The sequence below is a fragment of the Phocoena phocoena genome, chromosome 13, assembly GCF_963924675.1.
Source record: "Phocoena phocoena chromosome 13, mPhoPho1.1, whole genome shotgun sequence".
Lineage (NCBI taxonomy): Eukaryota > Metazoa > Chordata > Mammalia > Artiodactyla > Phocoenidae > Phocoena > Phocoena phocoena.
In genome coordinates, this window is record NC_089231.1 from 65975223 (window position 1) to 65992794 (window position 17572).

General features: G+C 55.2%; 1 protein-coding gene across 1 annotated transcript; it reads left to right on the forward strand.

Moving 5' to 3' along the window:
• The first annotated feature begins 453 nt into the window (after positions 1 to 453).
• LOC136132614 (melanoma antigen preferentially expressed in tumors-like) lies at positions 454 to 16141 on the forward strand. Its single transcript, XM_065889503.1, has 7 exons — positions 454 to 463; positions 4026 to 4069; positions 4158 to 4274; positions 5372 to 5551; positions 12860 to 13179; positions 13522 to 14130; positions 15565 to 16141. The coding sequence occupies exons 1-7, from the start codon at positions 454 to 456 to the stop codon at positions 16139 to 16141; spliced, it is 1857 nt and encodes a 618-aa protein (XP_065745575.1).
• Positions 16142 to 17572: the final 1431 nt, after the last annotated feature.

The window sequence follows — 17572 nt, forward strand, 5'->3', positions numbered from 1 at the left end:
TGATTTGTTGGGGTACAAATGCTTTGGGACATGAGAAGTGTTCCGTGGGGAGCCCCTCTTGAAACCTCACGCAGGACAGTGTAACCCTCAAGTACCTTCCCCAAATCCTGGCCCTTGCTGCCCCCTGGTGGCTGCAGACGGTTCCAACCAAGCCGCTGGGAGGCAGCTGAGTGGGGGCTGGAAATCCCTCTTGCATCGCCCTCCCCTCCTCCCTCCTTCCCCATCAAGCTCAGCACCAGGCCCCCGATCCCTTCCATCCCCTCTAACCTCATTTCCCTTTGTCCATTAACTCCCTCCACAATGGCATGTGTCCCCTGCCACACCAGATGGCCTGGACCCTCACCCCAGGACTATTTAGCCCACCCCAGCACAGCCTTGGTACCAGGTTATGCCTGTGAGGCAGCTCTTCATACCAAGTGACAGACATTTCAGGAGCCCAACAGAGGTGACTCTATGGCCAATGGTGGGGAAAGCTAAAGGCTTGCCTTGGGGATTGAGGGAAAAGGAGAAAGATGTTTGGGGAAGCAATCAGTTTTGATTCATGACTATTGCTTAAGTGTGTTTTGAACATGTTTGTGCTTTTTTATTTTACACACTGGTTAAATAATAATGTTTGTTATTAAAGATAAGACTAAGTCCCACAGTCTGCAAGTTGCAGACTCAGGAAAGCTGTTGGTGTGATTCAGACCAAGTCCTAAGACCTGATACCGAAGTTGCTGAGGACGGAGGAAAATGAGATGAGATGTCCCCGCTCAGCAGCGAGACAGGAAAGGGGCAAACCCCTCCTTCCTCTGCTCGTGTTCTAGCCAGACCCTCAAAGGACTGGATGCTTCTCAGTTCCTCCTTTGCTCCAAGTCCTGAGGCTTGACACGCAAGGGAGTGGGTAGATGCCCTGGCCCAGCCAGGAAGGGGCGGGGGGTGGGGGAGGATGTCTTCTTCCCAAGAAGTTGTTCTGAAGCTGGTTCTGAGGGACACGGAGCACCTGGCCTTCTGATGAGTTCCCCTCCCCACACACCTGATCTCCCCCTTCCACCACACACACACCTGGGGAGGGGCTTCCTGCCCTCTGCATCTGCAAGGCCCTTGACTTCAGGAGGCCTGAGTTTGAGTCTGGGATGGAAGGATGCTGCCCTCTACCTGAAGGCTCCTGCCTTTCCCTCTGAGCTCATTCATAGCTACCCCAAAAGGACTTTCTTTCTTTCTTTTTTTTTTTATGTGGACCATTTTTAAAGCCTTTATTGAATTTGTTACAATATTGCTTCCGTTTTATGTTTTGCTTTTTTGGCCACGAGGCATGTGGGAACTTAGCTCCCCAACCAGGGATCAAACCCAAACCCCCTGCATTGGAAGGCAAAGTCTTAACCACTGTACCGCCAAGAGAGTCCCCCAAAAGGATTTTCAAAAGTGGTGGTTCCCCCAAATCAGGACATACAGACTTAGGAAAGCAGACCAGCCATCCTGGATTCTCTCCAAGACCTTCCTTGTCAGCTTAATCTTGCAGCAGACTGGGGGACTAGAGGCTGTGTGGGGTGACTGAATTTCTTCATATCTCCAAAATAAATCACTGGTCAAGGAAAACATTTATGATGGAAAAGTTTACTCCCAAATATAGAAAAGTTGGGAATTCCCTGGCGGTCTAGTGGTTAGAACTCCATGCTTCCACTGCAGGGGGCGTGGTTCGATCCCTGGGTGGAGGGGAACTAAAATCCCACGTGCCGTGCGGCGAGGCCAAAAAACAAAACAAAACCAAACCACAAAACACAAGCAAAAAACCCCCCAAAATATAGAAAATTATTTTACCATGGCCAGCGTTATCATTTTAGTGACCATCTTCTGGACATCTCGACATGCTTAAGTGCAATGTTCAAGGGAAAGCATTCCATGTATTCCAGGAGGTGGGGGCGGGTCCCTGTAACTTTCACTGCTTCTTCTACTCCAGGCCTAGTCTAGCCCCAGGAACATGGTAAACATTGTGAGCATTGCTTGAAGCAATGAAATGAATCAATGTTACTTTCATGTTTACTTGTACATGAATAGGACTATATCACACAATATAAGCAATGCTGTGACCTTTGCTTTCAAATATCTCCGACGTCATCTTTTCAGTGTGTCAACCTGAAATCAGGCCTTAAATCAGCCATCGAATCATGAAAATAACGTTCGGCAATCTTCAAAGGGATCCCCTTTCCATTTCAAGTCCCACAGATGCATCCTTTGCCCTCTCAGAGAATTAGTTACAACCTGTCTCTTTAAAACAATGGTCTTCTTGTTTTGGTTTTGTTTTGGCTTTTTTCTGGCTCCATCCTAAAACTTATGAGCACTATCTCCTTGAGTGTTGCATCAGCAGCCTCTCAAGGACAAATGTTTGTTGAATGAGTCTGGACAAGAGGAAGGAGGGGGAGGCTGAGTCTCCAGTTCCAAAGTGAAAAAACTGAGGTTTTACCAGCCCTGTTCCAGGTAACAATCCCAGGTCCAGGGGGATCAACACAATTCCCTCATTCGCATGTACCTATGTATTCATTCATCCATCCATCCAACCATGGGTGTAGCTGGACACCTTAAGCTCTGTTAGCTCACAGGCACGGGGGATGTGTGGGGGAATGGCAGGGTTGAGCCACGAAAGATAGCCATCACTACTGCCCTGCCTGTTATTCTTGGCCACCACTACCTTCTGGTGGCCTGTGGTTAAAGATTTAAGGTCACCTGGATGACAAGGACACAGCCTCACACTTACTGGGCTTGAGTGAGGAAGCTGAATTCAAAGGACCCAAAGGAGGTCCCCCAGGCCAGCGTTAGTGACAGGGCTGCAGTTCCGCTTTGCTCTTAACCCCTCCAGGCAAGAATCCTCACCCACCTGGCTCTCACCATCTCTCCAGAAGCCTGACTTTCTCCCCTAGGGGGGCTGGGAGGAAGGAGGTGCCAAAACCGTCCTGGATTCCATGTCTCCAGTGCCCCCTGGTGGCCGGGACGCGACATCCCCAGGGTTGAGGGGCACCGCTTGGGAGGGTCCCGCCCCGCCCCGCCCCACCCCGCCCCGCCCCGCCCCACCCCGCCCCGCCCCAACTTCCTTTTCCAGGCCCCTTCTGACTTTGTCTGAAGGGGTCCGTTGGTGAAAGGAGGTGAACCCTGCACTCAGGACCAGCACAAGCTGAGGCCATCAGAGGGGCTGCGGAGGTCAGACGGAGGGGAAGAGACCAGACGCAGCAACTGTTTGGCTTCTGAAAAAAACTGGAAAACCAAATGGGGGGGTGGGGGGGTGGGAAGCACAATCTGGAGGGAGGACGATCTAGTCAAACCCTGGCTGGGGACTCCGCTGCCCCAGGGGTCACATAAGTGGTAAAGTCGAGACAGTAGGGGGCACTGGACTGGCCAAGGGCAGGGACACCTTATCTACAAGAGGGAGGTGGGAGTGGAGCGAGGGCCCCGCAGCCGGCCCTGGCACCCCACGCCCTGCAGAGAGGAAGGGGTTGCCGAAGAACAGGCCCAGAGGTGGGGGGGAGGAGCTGGAGGTGGGGGGTTCTAAGCCTCGACCCCTCCCTCCGGATCTCAAAAGCCCCTTCATCCCAGCCCACGCCCACCCCTCCCCACCCCCCCCACCTACCCCCACCCCATCCCCACCTCACCCCATTCTCCATCCTACCCCATTCCCCCATTCCCTTCCCCCATTCCACGATTCCTCCCTCCCCCACCTCACTTCCATCCCATCTCCTCCCCCCACTTCACCCATCCCCCCATCTCCTCCCCATCCCCCCAACCCTACCTTTCCCCCATCCCACCCCTGACCCACCCTATCCCCACTCTCACCACCCGGCCGTCCAGTGGGCATGGCCACAGACGCCACCCCTCCCCCTCTCCCCACTCCCTCCCCGCGTACTAAACGGACCCCTTCTAGACTCCCTGGAAGACCCCACTCGCGATCCCAGGATCTCGTGAGATTTGCCCCAGGAGGAAACAGAAAGCAGGATTGGTCGGGCCGCGTGGTTTCCGGGCGGGGCGCTGCTGAGTTCGCGGTTCTTTGTCCGCAGAGCGCACGCGGGGTATCGTGTGGCGTGGCGCTGCGGCACGAAAGGTAAGTTCCCGTCCTGGTGCCCCCGCGTTCCCATGGGGTGACCTTGAGCTAGTCCCCGGGGCCCGGGGCCCCCGCTCCTGTTCTGCAGCGGAAAACGAGCTCTCACGACCTGGGGCTGGAGCGGAGGCCACACGCGGTGGGGGGCCGCCTTGGGCCTACCCGGGCCACGTGCCCCGTGAGGAGGCCGCAGCTCCGCGTGGGGGACGTAATAATCCAGGGAACCCGGGTCTGCGGGGATGGCCAGAGCTCATTGGGCGCTGCTTTGCGCTGGCAATGGGGTCCCCTCGGGAGGTGCCAGGGTGTGGGGGCCAGAGAAAGGGGCAGAACTGGGGCTGCAGGACGGCGGTTAGTGCCCTTAGAGGAAGGTCCCTTTGACCAGAGTATCAGGTGTTTCCTTCGATTGTCTGCTGTTTCAGCCGATGAGAAATTTCTCGGGTGTGGAGATACGAAGAGATTCTCACTGAAACGGCAGGGTCAGGGCTCCGGTTTTCAGTTCACCCAGCAGAGTTCTCACTGTGGCTTCATAATTACACGTGTTAACACACCATGTCTTTGTTTTTTGGAGAATTTGGGTTCTTGGTTTTTTTTTGTTGTTTTTTTGCGGTATGTGGGCCTCTCACTGTTGTGGCCTCTCCCATTGCGGAGCACAGGCTCCGGACGCGCAGGCTCAATGGCCATGGCTCACGGGCCCAGCCGCTCCTTGGCATGTGGGCTCTTCCCGGACCGGGGCACGAACCCTACCGATGTCCCCTACATCGGCAGGCGGACTCAGCCACTGCGCCACCAGGAAGGCCCGAGAAATTGGGTCCTTATTCTCAGACTTGGGTGGAGACGGGTGACTGAGACGGTAGGAAACCAGGGAGACCAGGTGTCGGAGGACCTGAGGCCAGCGTGAGCTGGACCAGCGCGGCGGAAGACATCTTCAGGTAAACTGGGCTTCTGCACCTCATCGTGTCCCAGGATGTCCTGTTGCCCCCTCAGTGCTGTTAATCGTGGAGCTGCATGCAATCTGCATCCTGAAGCCCTCACGGCGGGAGGAGGATGAGCAGCCTTTATTTTTCCAAGTCATTTTCCCAAGAGAGCTTTCATCCTCCTGCCTTCTTAGAAGAAGCAGCTGCAATGTGTTGGGGTCCCATTCCCGAAGCCACGGTTACGTTCAGAACCTGTGCTTGGGGCGAAGGAGCAGGGCTGGCATCAGCCCCCAGAGACTTGACTCCTGTGTGGTGTTGGGCAGGGGCAGGGTGGGTGAGCCCAGGGAGGTTTTGGTCTCCCTAAGCCGTGAGCTGGGACCCCTGGGCCTAGGGGCGGTCCCGGAAAGAAAGCACCCAGAGGGCACAACGACTCATCCAGCTGCAGCCCAAGGAGGCCAGGGAGGCGGACCTGGAGCTGGAGGATGGAGAGGGACCGCAGGAGCGAGGACGATCTCGTGCCCTGGGGCTGCTGGGCAGCATATGGGTGCTGATGATACCACCACACCGGGCTGTATCCCCCAGTATCACTGCTGCCTCCAGAGCAGGAAATGTGGCCTCTCTGTCCCAGAGCCACAGACACTGAGTGGCTGTGTCAGGACAGACTGGGCTCAGGACCCAGAGAGGAGCAGGATGTGCAAAGGGGAGAGGTCAAGGTCATCACTCCAGAGATGTTCAGGGTGGAGGGAGAAAAGGGAAGGGGGTCAGCCCTGGGCTGCCAGACGGTCCCCTCCTTAGTGCCTCTCACCTGTGCAGACAGACCATGAGCAGACCCCAGGCCATGGCGGAGACCCCCACAAGCTCTTCTGCAGCCATGGTGCCAGGCTGGGCTCCCCACACCTTTCTTAGCCCCTGCCTCACGTGTGGGAGGGGCCTCTATGCACAGCTTCTTCCCAAATCCTTCAGGTGACACTGTATCAGTGAATCTGCTTACTTCATCCTGCCGAGGGCAAGGAGTGCTGGGAGGTTTCCTGGAGCCTGAGCTCCTGGGGTATGGCTGCTGAGCCGAGGTACCAGTGAGTGCAGGCCTTTCTGGATTGCTCCCCGATATATCGCCCCTCCCCCCATCTTCCTGGAAGACCTATCAGGACCCATAGACCTGCTGAGTGCCTAGTAGACTGTGGTGGGTGATGGCCCCTGAATGGAGGCTCCTGTCCTCTGTTCTCGTCCCCGACATTGTCCACTGTCCACGAACAGAGTGGGCTGTTCCCATCCACAGGCGACTTCCCCGGGCACACTCCCACTGGGCTGGCACGTTGATGGCTTAGCGAGCCCTGGACCAGGAGCCAGGGGCCTCGTTCCCGTGTCACCCTCTCGTGGCTGGCTCTGTGACACAGGTGCAAAGGACTCGCCCTTTTGAGCCTCAGCCACTGCACAGGGAAAGGAAAAAGCAATTTAAGGCCCCTGCCAACATTTCAGATCTTGAGGGAGAAGCCGAGGCTAGGAGAGTGAAACGCTTTGGTGATTTAAGCTCTACCAAACACGAGGAATTGTTGACTGACTCATCATTCTGATTCAGAATCCAGCTTCAGGCTCCTTGTCCCCATCTCCTGGAGACGCTTCAGTGAAGAGCATGGTTGTGACAAAAAAATGAAGATGTCCCAGAGGCAGTGATGCCCGCAAACATCTTCACAGTAAAGGAACTTGGAGATAATGTCAGGCCCTGAAAACACAAAGGGTGAAATGTTGGAAGCAGATCCAGGCTTAGAAAGCAGAGTGACACCGCGATGAGAAGCCCACGCACCGCAACGAAAAGTAGCCCCCCCTCGATGCAACTACAGAAAGCCCGCATGCAGCAACGAAAACCCAATGCAGCCGAAAGTAAATAAATAAATTAAAAAAAAAAAAAAAAGGCAGAGTGACAGGTTGCCCGGGCGTAGGAAGGACACTCAGCCCCGACTGAAAGTTATGTGATGAGAAGCACGGAAGCAGTGTTGAGAGGATTCTTGATGAGTTTTTCGCAAAGAAACAAAACACTTTCTCAGTGCTTAAAATCACAGTGTACTAAAAAAATAGCTTTACTGGGCTTTCCTGGTGGCGCAGTGGTTGAGAGTCCGCCTGCCGATGCAGGGGACACGGGTTCGTGCCTGGGTCCAGAAGGATCCCACATGCCACGGAGCGGCTGGGCCCGTGAGCCATGGCCGCTGAGCCTGCGCGTCCGGAGCCTCTTCTCTGCAACGGGAGAGGCCACAACAGTGAGAGGCCCGCGTACTGCAGAAAAATAAAAAAAAAAACCTTTACTATTTTTACTTTTCTAAACATTGCAGTGGATCGTGTTAAGAGGGTTCTTAATGTTTTCAAAAAATATGTAACGGCTGCAGGAAACGTCATATTTTGCCTTGGATTATGACGGTTGGCTTTGCAGTTCCAGCATGCATGGTCGCCTTGGTGGCCCTGCCCCACCGTGCAGGCCACGTCCGCCTGTCATTATTTTTTCGACTTGCTTGTTTTTCATTTGTCTGCTCAGCTGAATGCAAGGTCCGTGCCTCAGAGACACCCTGAGTGGAAGACCATGACATCTTATTTCTTCCAGTCTTACTGAGATAGAATTGACATACAGCCCTGTACAAGCTTAAAGGGTGCAGCATCGTGAGTTGACTTAACAAGCATCATCTCATATGGATACAAAATTATACAGAAAACACGTTTTTCCCCTGTGATGAGAACTCTTAGGATTACTCTCTCAATGACTTTCATACGTAACCTACAACAGTGTCAGTTATACTTACCCTGTTGTACATCATCTCCCTAGTATGTACTTCTAACTAGAAGACGACCATGACATTGTCACTGGGCTGTTCCTCCCCGTCACCCAGAACAGCAGTGGATGGTCTGCTCCAGGCACTCTGTAAATGTTTTGAGTAAATCGAGGGTTGCCAATAGAGGGGGAGTCTGGGTATGGGGGCGAGGGGACCAGCTGGGCGGGAGACCGCCCTGTGAGCACGTCCCCTCTGCCTGGTGCCTCCTGCCAGCCCTCAGCACAGGGTGGGCTGTCCCCTCAAAGGTGGAGCCAGTGCTCCCCGAGTCCTGAGGCTCACCAACGCTCCTCCAGTGGAAAAAAGTCCAGTGCAAAGGGCCGGACAGCCCAACGCACCTGGTGTCACGCTGAGCCACAGTGACCTTATGGCTCGGTGTTGGAGATTTGGGGTCAGTTGGATGACAGGGATACAACACGAGACCCCTCTTCTCCTCCTCTCTCCAAAAGCACAGTTCCCACCATCTCAGGCAATAACGAGGTTGACCGTGCAGTCCTGAGAAGCATCCTCTCCGGGGCCAAAGGCCAAGACTGGGGCCTCCCCTTCTCTCTGAACCTCTCTCATCTTTGTGTCTAGGGTCAGTGCTCCCTCTCTGTCCCTTGGAGTTGGCAAGGGGGACAGCCACTGGCACCTCCCCCAGGCCAAAGCAAACAGAGCCAGATCCTGGGGACACTCCCAGTCCCCAAGTGCCCTTAGTGGTCCCAGACATGGCTTCAGCATATAAAGGACACAGCTCTGAGAGCTAGGAAACCAGGCCCCCGGCTCTGCTGCCATTTCCCTCCTCCCCCCTCGTCCTGGGCCATCCCCCGCCCAACCAGCCTGGAGTGGGCCCTCAGCCTCCCGCACCCCTACTTGCCTCTAGAAGCACTTCCCTCGGGATTAACTGGCTGGACCCAGGGTGACCTGGATGTCAGATGTGTCCTCACTGGGGCGGAAGAAGTGGGGAGACTTGCTTGTTTCGGTCTAGATGTCATTGGATCTGAAGTGGAACCACATCTTGCCAAGTGCAGGAAGAGGCAGAGAGGGCTGACGGAGACCTTCGATTTTTCAAGAGGCCCAGAGGGCAAAATATTCCAGGGCAAGAAGCGATCTGACTGCAGAGGGAAAGGAGACGTACCAGATCCTGAGTAGGATCTTGTCTGCTCGAGGCTGGGTCAAGAGAGCCGAAGGAGGAGAAGCCACCATCGGCCTGGCACCCAGGGCCTCTGTCAGCCTGGTGCCTCTGAAGACCAGCAGGGTTGGGGTCTTCCTCTGGAAGCCAGGAAGGGTCATCTTCCAGCATTTCTGGTGCTTCTTTGAATGCAGAAAAGTAGCTGGCCTTTTCTTTACCTTCTTCTACACTTGTTATGTCAGAAGAATTGGGGAGAAATCCGTGATTTCTGTTGATGCCAGTGGAAGGATGTCCGGTCCCCCACCCTCCCCGCATCGTGGCCACACCCCAGGCTCTGGGAGAGGTGGGCTGACTTGCCAGGGATGCAGAAAGAGGGGGCTGCGCCGTCAGCACAGGCCAGGAGCAGGAACCTGGGGACACACATGCATTCTAAAGACCCCAGGAAGGCCCTGGGGGCAGATGCTTTGCGATCCCAGTAGAAATTCTGTGACTGGAGATGGGAAGGGGGACAGGACACCCCCCCACCATGAGCTCAGAAGCTGCTCTGGCCTGTACAGCGTGAGACCAGGTGACCAGGACGTGGTAGAAACGTCCCCCCAATTGACTCATGCCTGGGCCTTGGGAGTCGTCCTGGGCCAGTCCTGACACTGGGCAGGAAGGACAGGTCTTCCTGCAGCTGTGCCCCTGGTCCTTCTGCCTCCGGACAAACAGGCTCTGCATGGAGGTGGAGGTGGACAGAGGAGTGTCCCCTGCTCGCTGGGGAAGAATGTTCGGCTTATACTTCCCATTTTTACATCATTCGAAGACAGTGGTCCCTCCTGCCTCCTTGGATCTCCTTCCTGGATGCTGGGTTCCCATGGAAACATCCCAGGCTTGGACGTCTGCCATTTCCTGTTTCCCCGAGGTCCACGTGAAGTCAGTCATCTCTTCCTAACGCTCTGTGGGGCAGATCCATCCACACCCCTCCCGCAAGCAGGTCTTCTGGTTACTCCCTGAGCGGAGCATGGCAGTGTCCACCCCTGGCCAAGTCCCCGGCTCACCAGGCTGAAAAGGAAACTAACTGAATTTCAGCTTTTCTCTGAAGGTTATTTGTGGTGCTGGATGAAACGTGTGAGCACCACTCAGTGGCTGCTCCAGAATCAGGAATATTCTGCTTCACTTACTAATCTCGACTTCCTGCAGGTGACCAGTCAAGGTGATGGTCTGGGAGTTGAGTGTCCATAGAGCCCATTCTAGCTTAACCCTGTTTTAGGCAAACTGCTGATAGGGACGGTAGAAATTTGGAGAAAGCAGTCTCTGGGAAATTACCAAACCAGAGAGCATCCTTCAGAGAATGCTGCCACCTCGCCCGCAGAATAGAATTGTCGGGGCGTCACAATGCAGGGGGTGGAGAGGTTCCCTCAGCCTGTGTTCTGAAACCTCAACAGAACCAACGTGTGAGCCAGCCCAGCAGGGGCATCGCCCCCAGACCCTTCAGCACCGAGCAGAGCTTCACGTCCCCTGAGGGGAGTTCGGTGTTAGAGTAGCTGTGCTTATCGCAGAGCAAGAGAAAAGCTGAATTTTGTTTGTGGGCCTAATGGCGCTCTCGAATCAGAAACCCTGTAAGTGAAAGCCTTAGGGGAGGGGTCGGGGGGCTTTTTGAAGCCGCTTTGCATGCCTTGTTTCCTGGGATTGAGGAAATGTTAAGTTATCCACAAACACTGGGAAGGGGCCTTTGAAGGTCATGATGAGGGTTGAAGCTGCTGGACAGAGCCTGGGCTGGGATGTGGAAGAGGACGCCTGAGCCTCGGGGCAAGTCCTCTGCTGGTTGCAGCCCTTTGCTGACACCGATATGTGTGCTTGGCCCACGTTTATTTCCCTCCCTGCCTCCAAGAGCCCAAAGAGCCCACGGCCCTGACCCCCTCAGTGGCTTTCAGGCTGAATAAGGTGTGTCCCAGGTTTGGCCACCAGCACACTTCCAGCCTCTCCCAGCCCACATGGCTACATTTCATCTTGTCAAGCCAATTTGCATATCCCCGCTTCTGGGAGGAAACACCCTTTGCCTCCAGGGACAGAGGGAGGAATATTTGAGTCTTGGGTTTGCCTTGGCTTTAAGGGATCCACCAGGTCCCCCGGTAGCCACTCCTGCTGGCAATCTCTCAGGCCCATCCTGACAAAAGTCTCTGAATTCCTCCAAACACAGCACACTTTACCTCCTCTTGGGTAATTTCCTTGGTCTCATTACAAATGCCCAGCCCTTCCCTCTTCCCAGCCAGCTCCTAGTTGTAATTTTGACCTGACCTCCTTTGGGGAAGCCTTAACCCTCAAAATCTGGAGGACCCGCCATCCCTCAGTGTCACCTCTGTTCCCCCATGAACGGGCACACATTTTGCAGTTTTAGGTTACGTATAAGTGACTGTGTGACTCTCAGGAATTGTGTCATATTTCTTTTTCCTTTGGGGTGACACCACTAGGTCTGCACAAAGCTGTCTTAAGACATTGGGATGGTTTTGACGTGGCCCATGCTCTTCGAACAAATATGCTTGCAGGTTGGTTTTCTTCTTTTATCTTTTGTTTTCACGAGTGGACAGAGGATCCTATCAGTTGTGTGTAAGGAGAAAGTCAAATCAGCGTTAGCTGGATGGATTTCCAGTAATCAGATTCCGCTTTCCATTTGAAATGGAAATTTCAGCTGGGATCTGAAAAGTGTGGCCAGGAAGGCCTATCATGGCTTCTCAGGAGCCAGAGGAGGGACTCAGAGGCCTGAGCACATTGCTTCTTGCACCACACCCGCCCTGGCATCTGGGGCCTCGGGCCCTGACCCCTGCCCCAGCCAGGGTCTCCACAGGACAGGCCATGCAGGCCAAGGTCCTGTAGAGAATTTTCCTTCGCCTTCTGTACACGTTTGCAGTAGCAGGCTTTGCTTTTGCTTCTATGTGAAGTTTTGCCTTAATCCCAAACGTTTTGATTTCTGCTCTGGTTTATGCCACTCATAGACAGTTACAGTATTTCTTAACCAAATAGATTTTTTTTCTTTTTTTGATGTAAGACATCTAATTAGTTAGAATTTTTGGATGACATTTTACATATTTGGTTTGTGACTAGTAATTATAGTTCATATCATTTATGGTTTTGTGATTTTTACTCGTTTAAAGGGCCTTTTTGGTTTGTTTTCATTTTAGAAATGAAAAGTTTTTTTAATTCCATGGAATAAAAACAATTCCGTAATAGTAATACTCATAGGTACATCTTGGAATCAGTTTTTTTTTTTCTTAATCTCTAACATCACACGCTATCAAATACTGTCATGCTGCTTTATGGTTTCTGATTTAAAGTTTTTTTTTTTTTTTTTTTGTGGTACGCGGGCCTCTCACTGTCGTGGCCTCTCCCGTTGCGGAGCACAGGCTCCGGACGCGCAGGCTCAGCAGCCATGGCTCTCGGGCCCAGCCGCTCTGCGGTATGTGGGATCTTCCCGGACCGGAGCATGAAACCGTGTCCCCTGCATCGGCAGGCGGACTCTCAACCACTTCGCCACCAGGGAAGCCCTGATTTAAAGAGTTTTAAATGGGGTAACGGTACCCACTGTGTGGTGCTCCTCCATCATTCCCATCTGGGTTATTTGTTGGAGTTTAGGAAGAGGCCATGTTGGGCTAAAGTCCTTATTCCTGTTGTTTTCAGTCCTTGAGTGATAATCAGAAGCTTTTCTCCGGAGAGGGTGGGGTCAGCTGTCAGGCTTCTAGGTACCCACCTTTCAGAGGGGCTGGGATTTAATGCAGCATGGGTGGATATGGGATAGGGCGAGAGGTCACCTTGTCCCCTCATTGGGGCCTGGCGCCAGCAGGGCCAGAGCTGTGGCTTTGTGGCCAGAGGGGTGTCTTTGACCCTGCGTTGGGTCCCCTAGAGGGTGGAGGGACGGCAGGGTCGCCGGTCCTTGGCTGGAGAAGGACCCACCCCTTGCTCTCTGGTGTCCCTCCAGTACTCACTCTGGAGCAGATTCTTCAGGGTGGGCATCCGGGCCCCACCGAAACTCCTGGAACTGGCCGTCCAGAGCCTGCTGAGGGATGAGGCCTTGGCCATCGCCGCTCTGGAGGAGCTGCCCGCTGAGCTCTTCCCACCCCTGTTCTCCGCGGCCTTTGCCGGGATGCGCAGCCAGGCCGTGAAGGCGATGGTGCAGGCCTGGCCCTTCCCCTGCCTCCCGCTGGGGGCCCTGATGAAGAAGCACAAGCCTCACCTGGAGACCTTCCAAGCTGCAGTCGACGGCCTGGACGTCCTGCTTGCCCAGGAGGTCCGCCCCAGGTGAGGGCGACCCAGCAGGCGGGTGGGGCCTGGGGGTCTGAGCAAGACGCAGCTAGCATCGGAGAGGGGGGTGCGGGGCCACGGGGAGGCCTTGGGGCCGTGGCTGGGCCACTCTGGGAATAGGCTTTCGGGCGTGCAGGGCTACTTAAGGTGCAGAGGTGACAGAAGGCACGTGGGCTCACCCCCTTCTCGTGGTGCTTAAAGTGGGGACCAGGAGGGGCCCCGGAAGCTCGAGGAGCAGCTGGTGTCTGGGGTGTAGCACCATTGCCTGGGTTCTGAGCCGTGCGGTCCTGGTCCCCGTGGGTCTCCGCACAGCTCAGTGTGTCTCCCGTCGTCCCGCAGGCGGTGGAAGCTGCAGGTGCTGGATTTGCGCCAGAACGCCCACCAGGACTTCTGTACCGTGTGGTCCGGCACCAGGGCTGGTGTGTGCTCACTGCTGGAGCCTGAGGTGGCCGGGCCCGTGAGGAAGAGGCGCCGGGTGGAAGGTGCAAGGGCGTGGCTGAAGCAGACCTCGGCCCCCGTGGAGGTGCTCATGGACCTGTGCCTCAAGGAGGGCACCCCCGATGCGTCCCTAAGCTACCTCCTGAAGAAGGTCAAGCGGAGGAGGGGCGCACTCCGCCTGTGCTGTCAGAAGCTGAGGGTCTTCTCCATGCCGATGCACGACGTCAGGAGGATCCTGACGCTGGTGCAGCTCGACTCTGTCCAGGACCTGGAGGTGAACTGCACCTGGAAGCTGGCCACCCTGGGCAGGTTCGCGCCGCACCTGGGCCAGATGGTCAACCTGCGCCGGCTGCTCCTCTCGCACATCCACATGACACCGCACGCCGCCCCCGGCGTGGAGGAGCGCTGCGTCAGCCAGCTCACCTCCCAGTTTCCCAGCCTGCAGCACCTGCAGGAGCTCTACCTGGATTCCATCTCCTTCCTTGAGGGCCGCCTGGACCAGGTGCTCAGGTGAGGCGTGGCGCGGTCTCTCTGCAGACCAGGGCAGGCCTCTCTCGTTTCGTTATCCGTGGGGTGTCTGTCTACTGTCTGCCTGCCATGGATGGTGCCAGGGTGCACGGGCCACTCAGAGGTCCACACGATGCCGCCAGTCCGTCCCCCGGCATCTTGTCACATAGCCTCCCGGGTTAGGGTCAGAGGTGTGGCTTCAGTTAGCTGCCTGTCAAAGGGGGCTCTTTGCCGGGAACCTGCATCGTGGGGGCTTTGGGCCAGGTGAGGGTGGCTTGGGGAATTCTCCTGAGAGAGTGATGTCTAAGCTGAGATGATGGAAAATAACTAAGCAGGAGGACATTCACCAGGGGAAAGCCCATCCAACGTGAGCCTGTCCCTCCCACCTATCCCACTTCCCTGTCTGTCCCGGGGTGCTTTAGGCTCCAGGTGAGGTGTGATGTGGGAAATGGGTGATTGTGGAAATGACGGGGAGGGAGCAGGAGTGAAGAATTGTGGCGCCCATCAGGACATTAAGCAGTTATTGCTCAAGTGTCCAGAGAAGAGAAGCAGAAAGTCAGATGAGTGTCACTACTGAAGTGGCTCCAATCTCGAGGCCAAATTACAACTATTATTTCCTTCTAAGGCTTCTGATTATATAGGAATTCTTCAGTAACATTATACCTTCTAGAAATTTGTTCTTCTTTCTTAAAGTAGAATCATAGCTTTACCTGGAACACAATGATGAAAGATGAGAGAATGCAGCCTGATTTATTGTGTGAAAGAGTTGGATTGATTTCCTTTCTGGCAACTGCAAACTCAAAGCATTAAGAATAAACGTGTTCATGACACAAGGACAACAACAACAAAAAAAGAGTTGTGGAAAGTGAGGGATGGTTTGTGGCTGATACAGCGACCAGAGTTAGCCCCTGCCGGCTGGACCCCTGTGGACGTTGCCAGACCTTGCCTGGTTTAGCCCTTTAAGCACAGATCCCAGTACTCTCACTGGGAACAGAGAAACAGGTGATGGGGTCCAGGAGGCGGCAGGAAGGAAGCCCGAGTTAAAAGCAGTTTAGGTCATGTCTGCCAATACTGTAGTTTGCTGCTCCCCTCTCTCACTTGGGACATGGGGTCAGGCTCCCCGGTGGGCACCTGCCATTGTTACCTTACCTGTGCTCACAACACCTGGCAGGGGTATGTCGTCCCCCACTTGAAGGGTGAGCACAGGGAGCACTCGAGGATTCCTTCCCTTGACCCCATCACACGGCAGATAAAGGATGGGGAAGGACCCCGCTCAACCTTGGGCTGGCCTGGCACCTCTCCCTTGACCATGCAGCATCCTCTGGAAGACTGGGATCTGGTGAAACGGGCCTCTCTTCCCTTGAGGGCTGGGCCACCCCACATCCCTCCACCCACCACCTCCATCCTCCCGGGACTGACTGCTCTGTCTCTCTCCAGGTGTCTGAAGAGCCCCCTGGAGACCTTGTCGATTACCAACTGCCTGATGTCAGAGGCAGACCTGATGCATCTGTCGCAGTGCCCGAGCGTCAGCCAGCTGAAGGATCTGAGCCTCAGCGGGGTCAACCTGACCAGCATAAGCTCCAAGCCCCTCTGGGTCCTGATCGAGAAGGCCTCGGCCACCCTCCAGGACCTGGACCTGGACGAGTGTGGCATCATGGACTCCCAGTTCAGCGCCCTCCTGCCCGCCCTGAGCCACTGCTCCCAGCTCACCACCTTCAGCTTCTGCGGCAACCCCATCTCGATGGCTGTGCTGGAGAGCCTGCTGCGCCACACCGTGGGGCTGAGCAAGCTGAGCCACGTGCTGTACCCTGCGCCCTTGGAGAGCTACGAGGACGTGCACGGCACCGTCCACCTGGGCCGCCTGGCGCACCTGCACGCCCGGCTCAAGCAGGTGCTGCAGGAGTTGGGGCTTCCCAGTATGGTCTGGTTCAGCGGCGACCCCTGTCCGCACTGTGGCGACAGGACCTTCTACAACCCAGAGCCCATCCTGTGCCCCTGTTACATGGCCGCCTAGCCCAGCGAACGAGCCGCAGGCTTTGTCGCGGGCACGCGCACACTGCCGCTCAGACGTCAGCGCATCTCGAAGAAACACAAGCTATAGTTTCAGACAGTTGTTCATTGTTAGCGGGAAAAGGAAAGGTGATTCAGAGCTGGGCGGGGGGGATGATGACTTGGGGGCTTGATGGGATCTTCGGGGAGATGCATCTTGTAGAGTTAGAAATGTGAATCTAAATTTCTAGAGGGGGATTCAGGCTTGAGAAGTAGATGGGGGCGTTATCCCTACGTGGATAGTTATAAAGAAATGGTCAGAAATAAAGGGAACCTCAGTGTCATTCACCTGGTGTTCGCTGTGATCTGTGACCGTGATTCTCCCGTTTAAACCTCAGTAATCTCCTGTTAGTGATTAAGAAGCCAGCATGTGTGAGGCCCAGGCACCCTAGGCTGGACGAGGTTCAGCCCCAAGAGTTAACAGCACCATTTCTCCCTCCCTTTGGTCTTGTTTCTGGATCATCTGTTAGCTCCTCACTTACTTCTGTGGCCGTTCAGTCTATCCTTGCACACAAGGTGCGTCCTCAGGGCCTGGAATGTACTAAGTGCCCAATAGTGAGCACCACTGGAGGGAACATTCTTCCAAGGAACCCTCGCTGCCAACTCCACCCAGGCACCGGACTCTAGCACCCTCCCCAGGGGATCCAGCAGATACAGAGCCTCCATCCCTGGCCCTGGGTGGTGCCAGGATAGGGCTTCAATGTGCAAAGTCAGGCCCCGAGTCCTGGGGGCAAAATCCACCCACAGACCATCTGGAGCCTCTGGGACTCACCAGCGCCTACCCGCCTTCCCACTGCGTCCAGCCCCTTGAATTCAGTTAGTTGTGTCCTGTAAAAACATCCTAATTCCTGCTAGGAAAATACTAGTAAGATCACATAGACAAATAACATTTGTTTACTATTCGTTTCCCACATTGAAAAGAGTTCGTCGTTTTGTGCGGAGGTAGGTCACACCAGGGTGAGAATGCCCTTCTTCCGGGAAGACCCCCCTTCTTCCTTGTCAAGGAGGTGATAAGCCAGCTCTGATGCCCTGGATTCTGGGTCCCAAGAGAGAGCAAACCCATGCCAGGTCTTGGGAGCACTCAGAGCAGGTGAACGTCAGATTTGGTTTGGGGGTGTGGTGGGACCACCCTGTGGGACCCCCCAAGACAGCCCATCCAAATGAAAGGGACACGAGCTTCCCTGGGGGCGCAATGGTTAAGAATCCACCTACCACTGCAGGGGACACGGGTTCGAGCCCTGGTCCGGGAAGATCCTGCATGCCGCAGAGCAACTAAGCCCGTGCGCCACACCTACTGAGCCTGCACGCCACAGCTACTGATGCCTGCGTGCCTAGAGCCCATGCCCCGAAGCAGAGAAGCCACCGCAGTGAGAAGCCCATAAACCACAATGAAGAG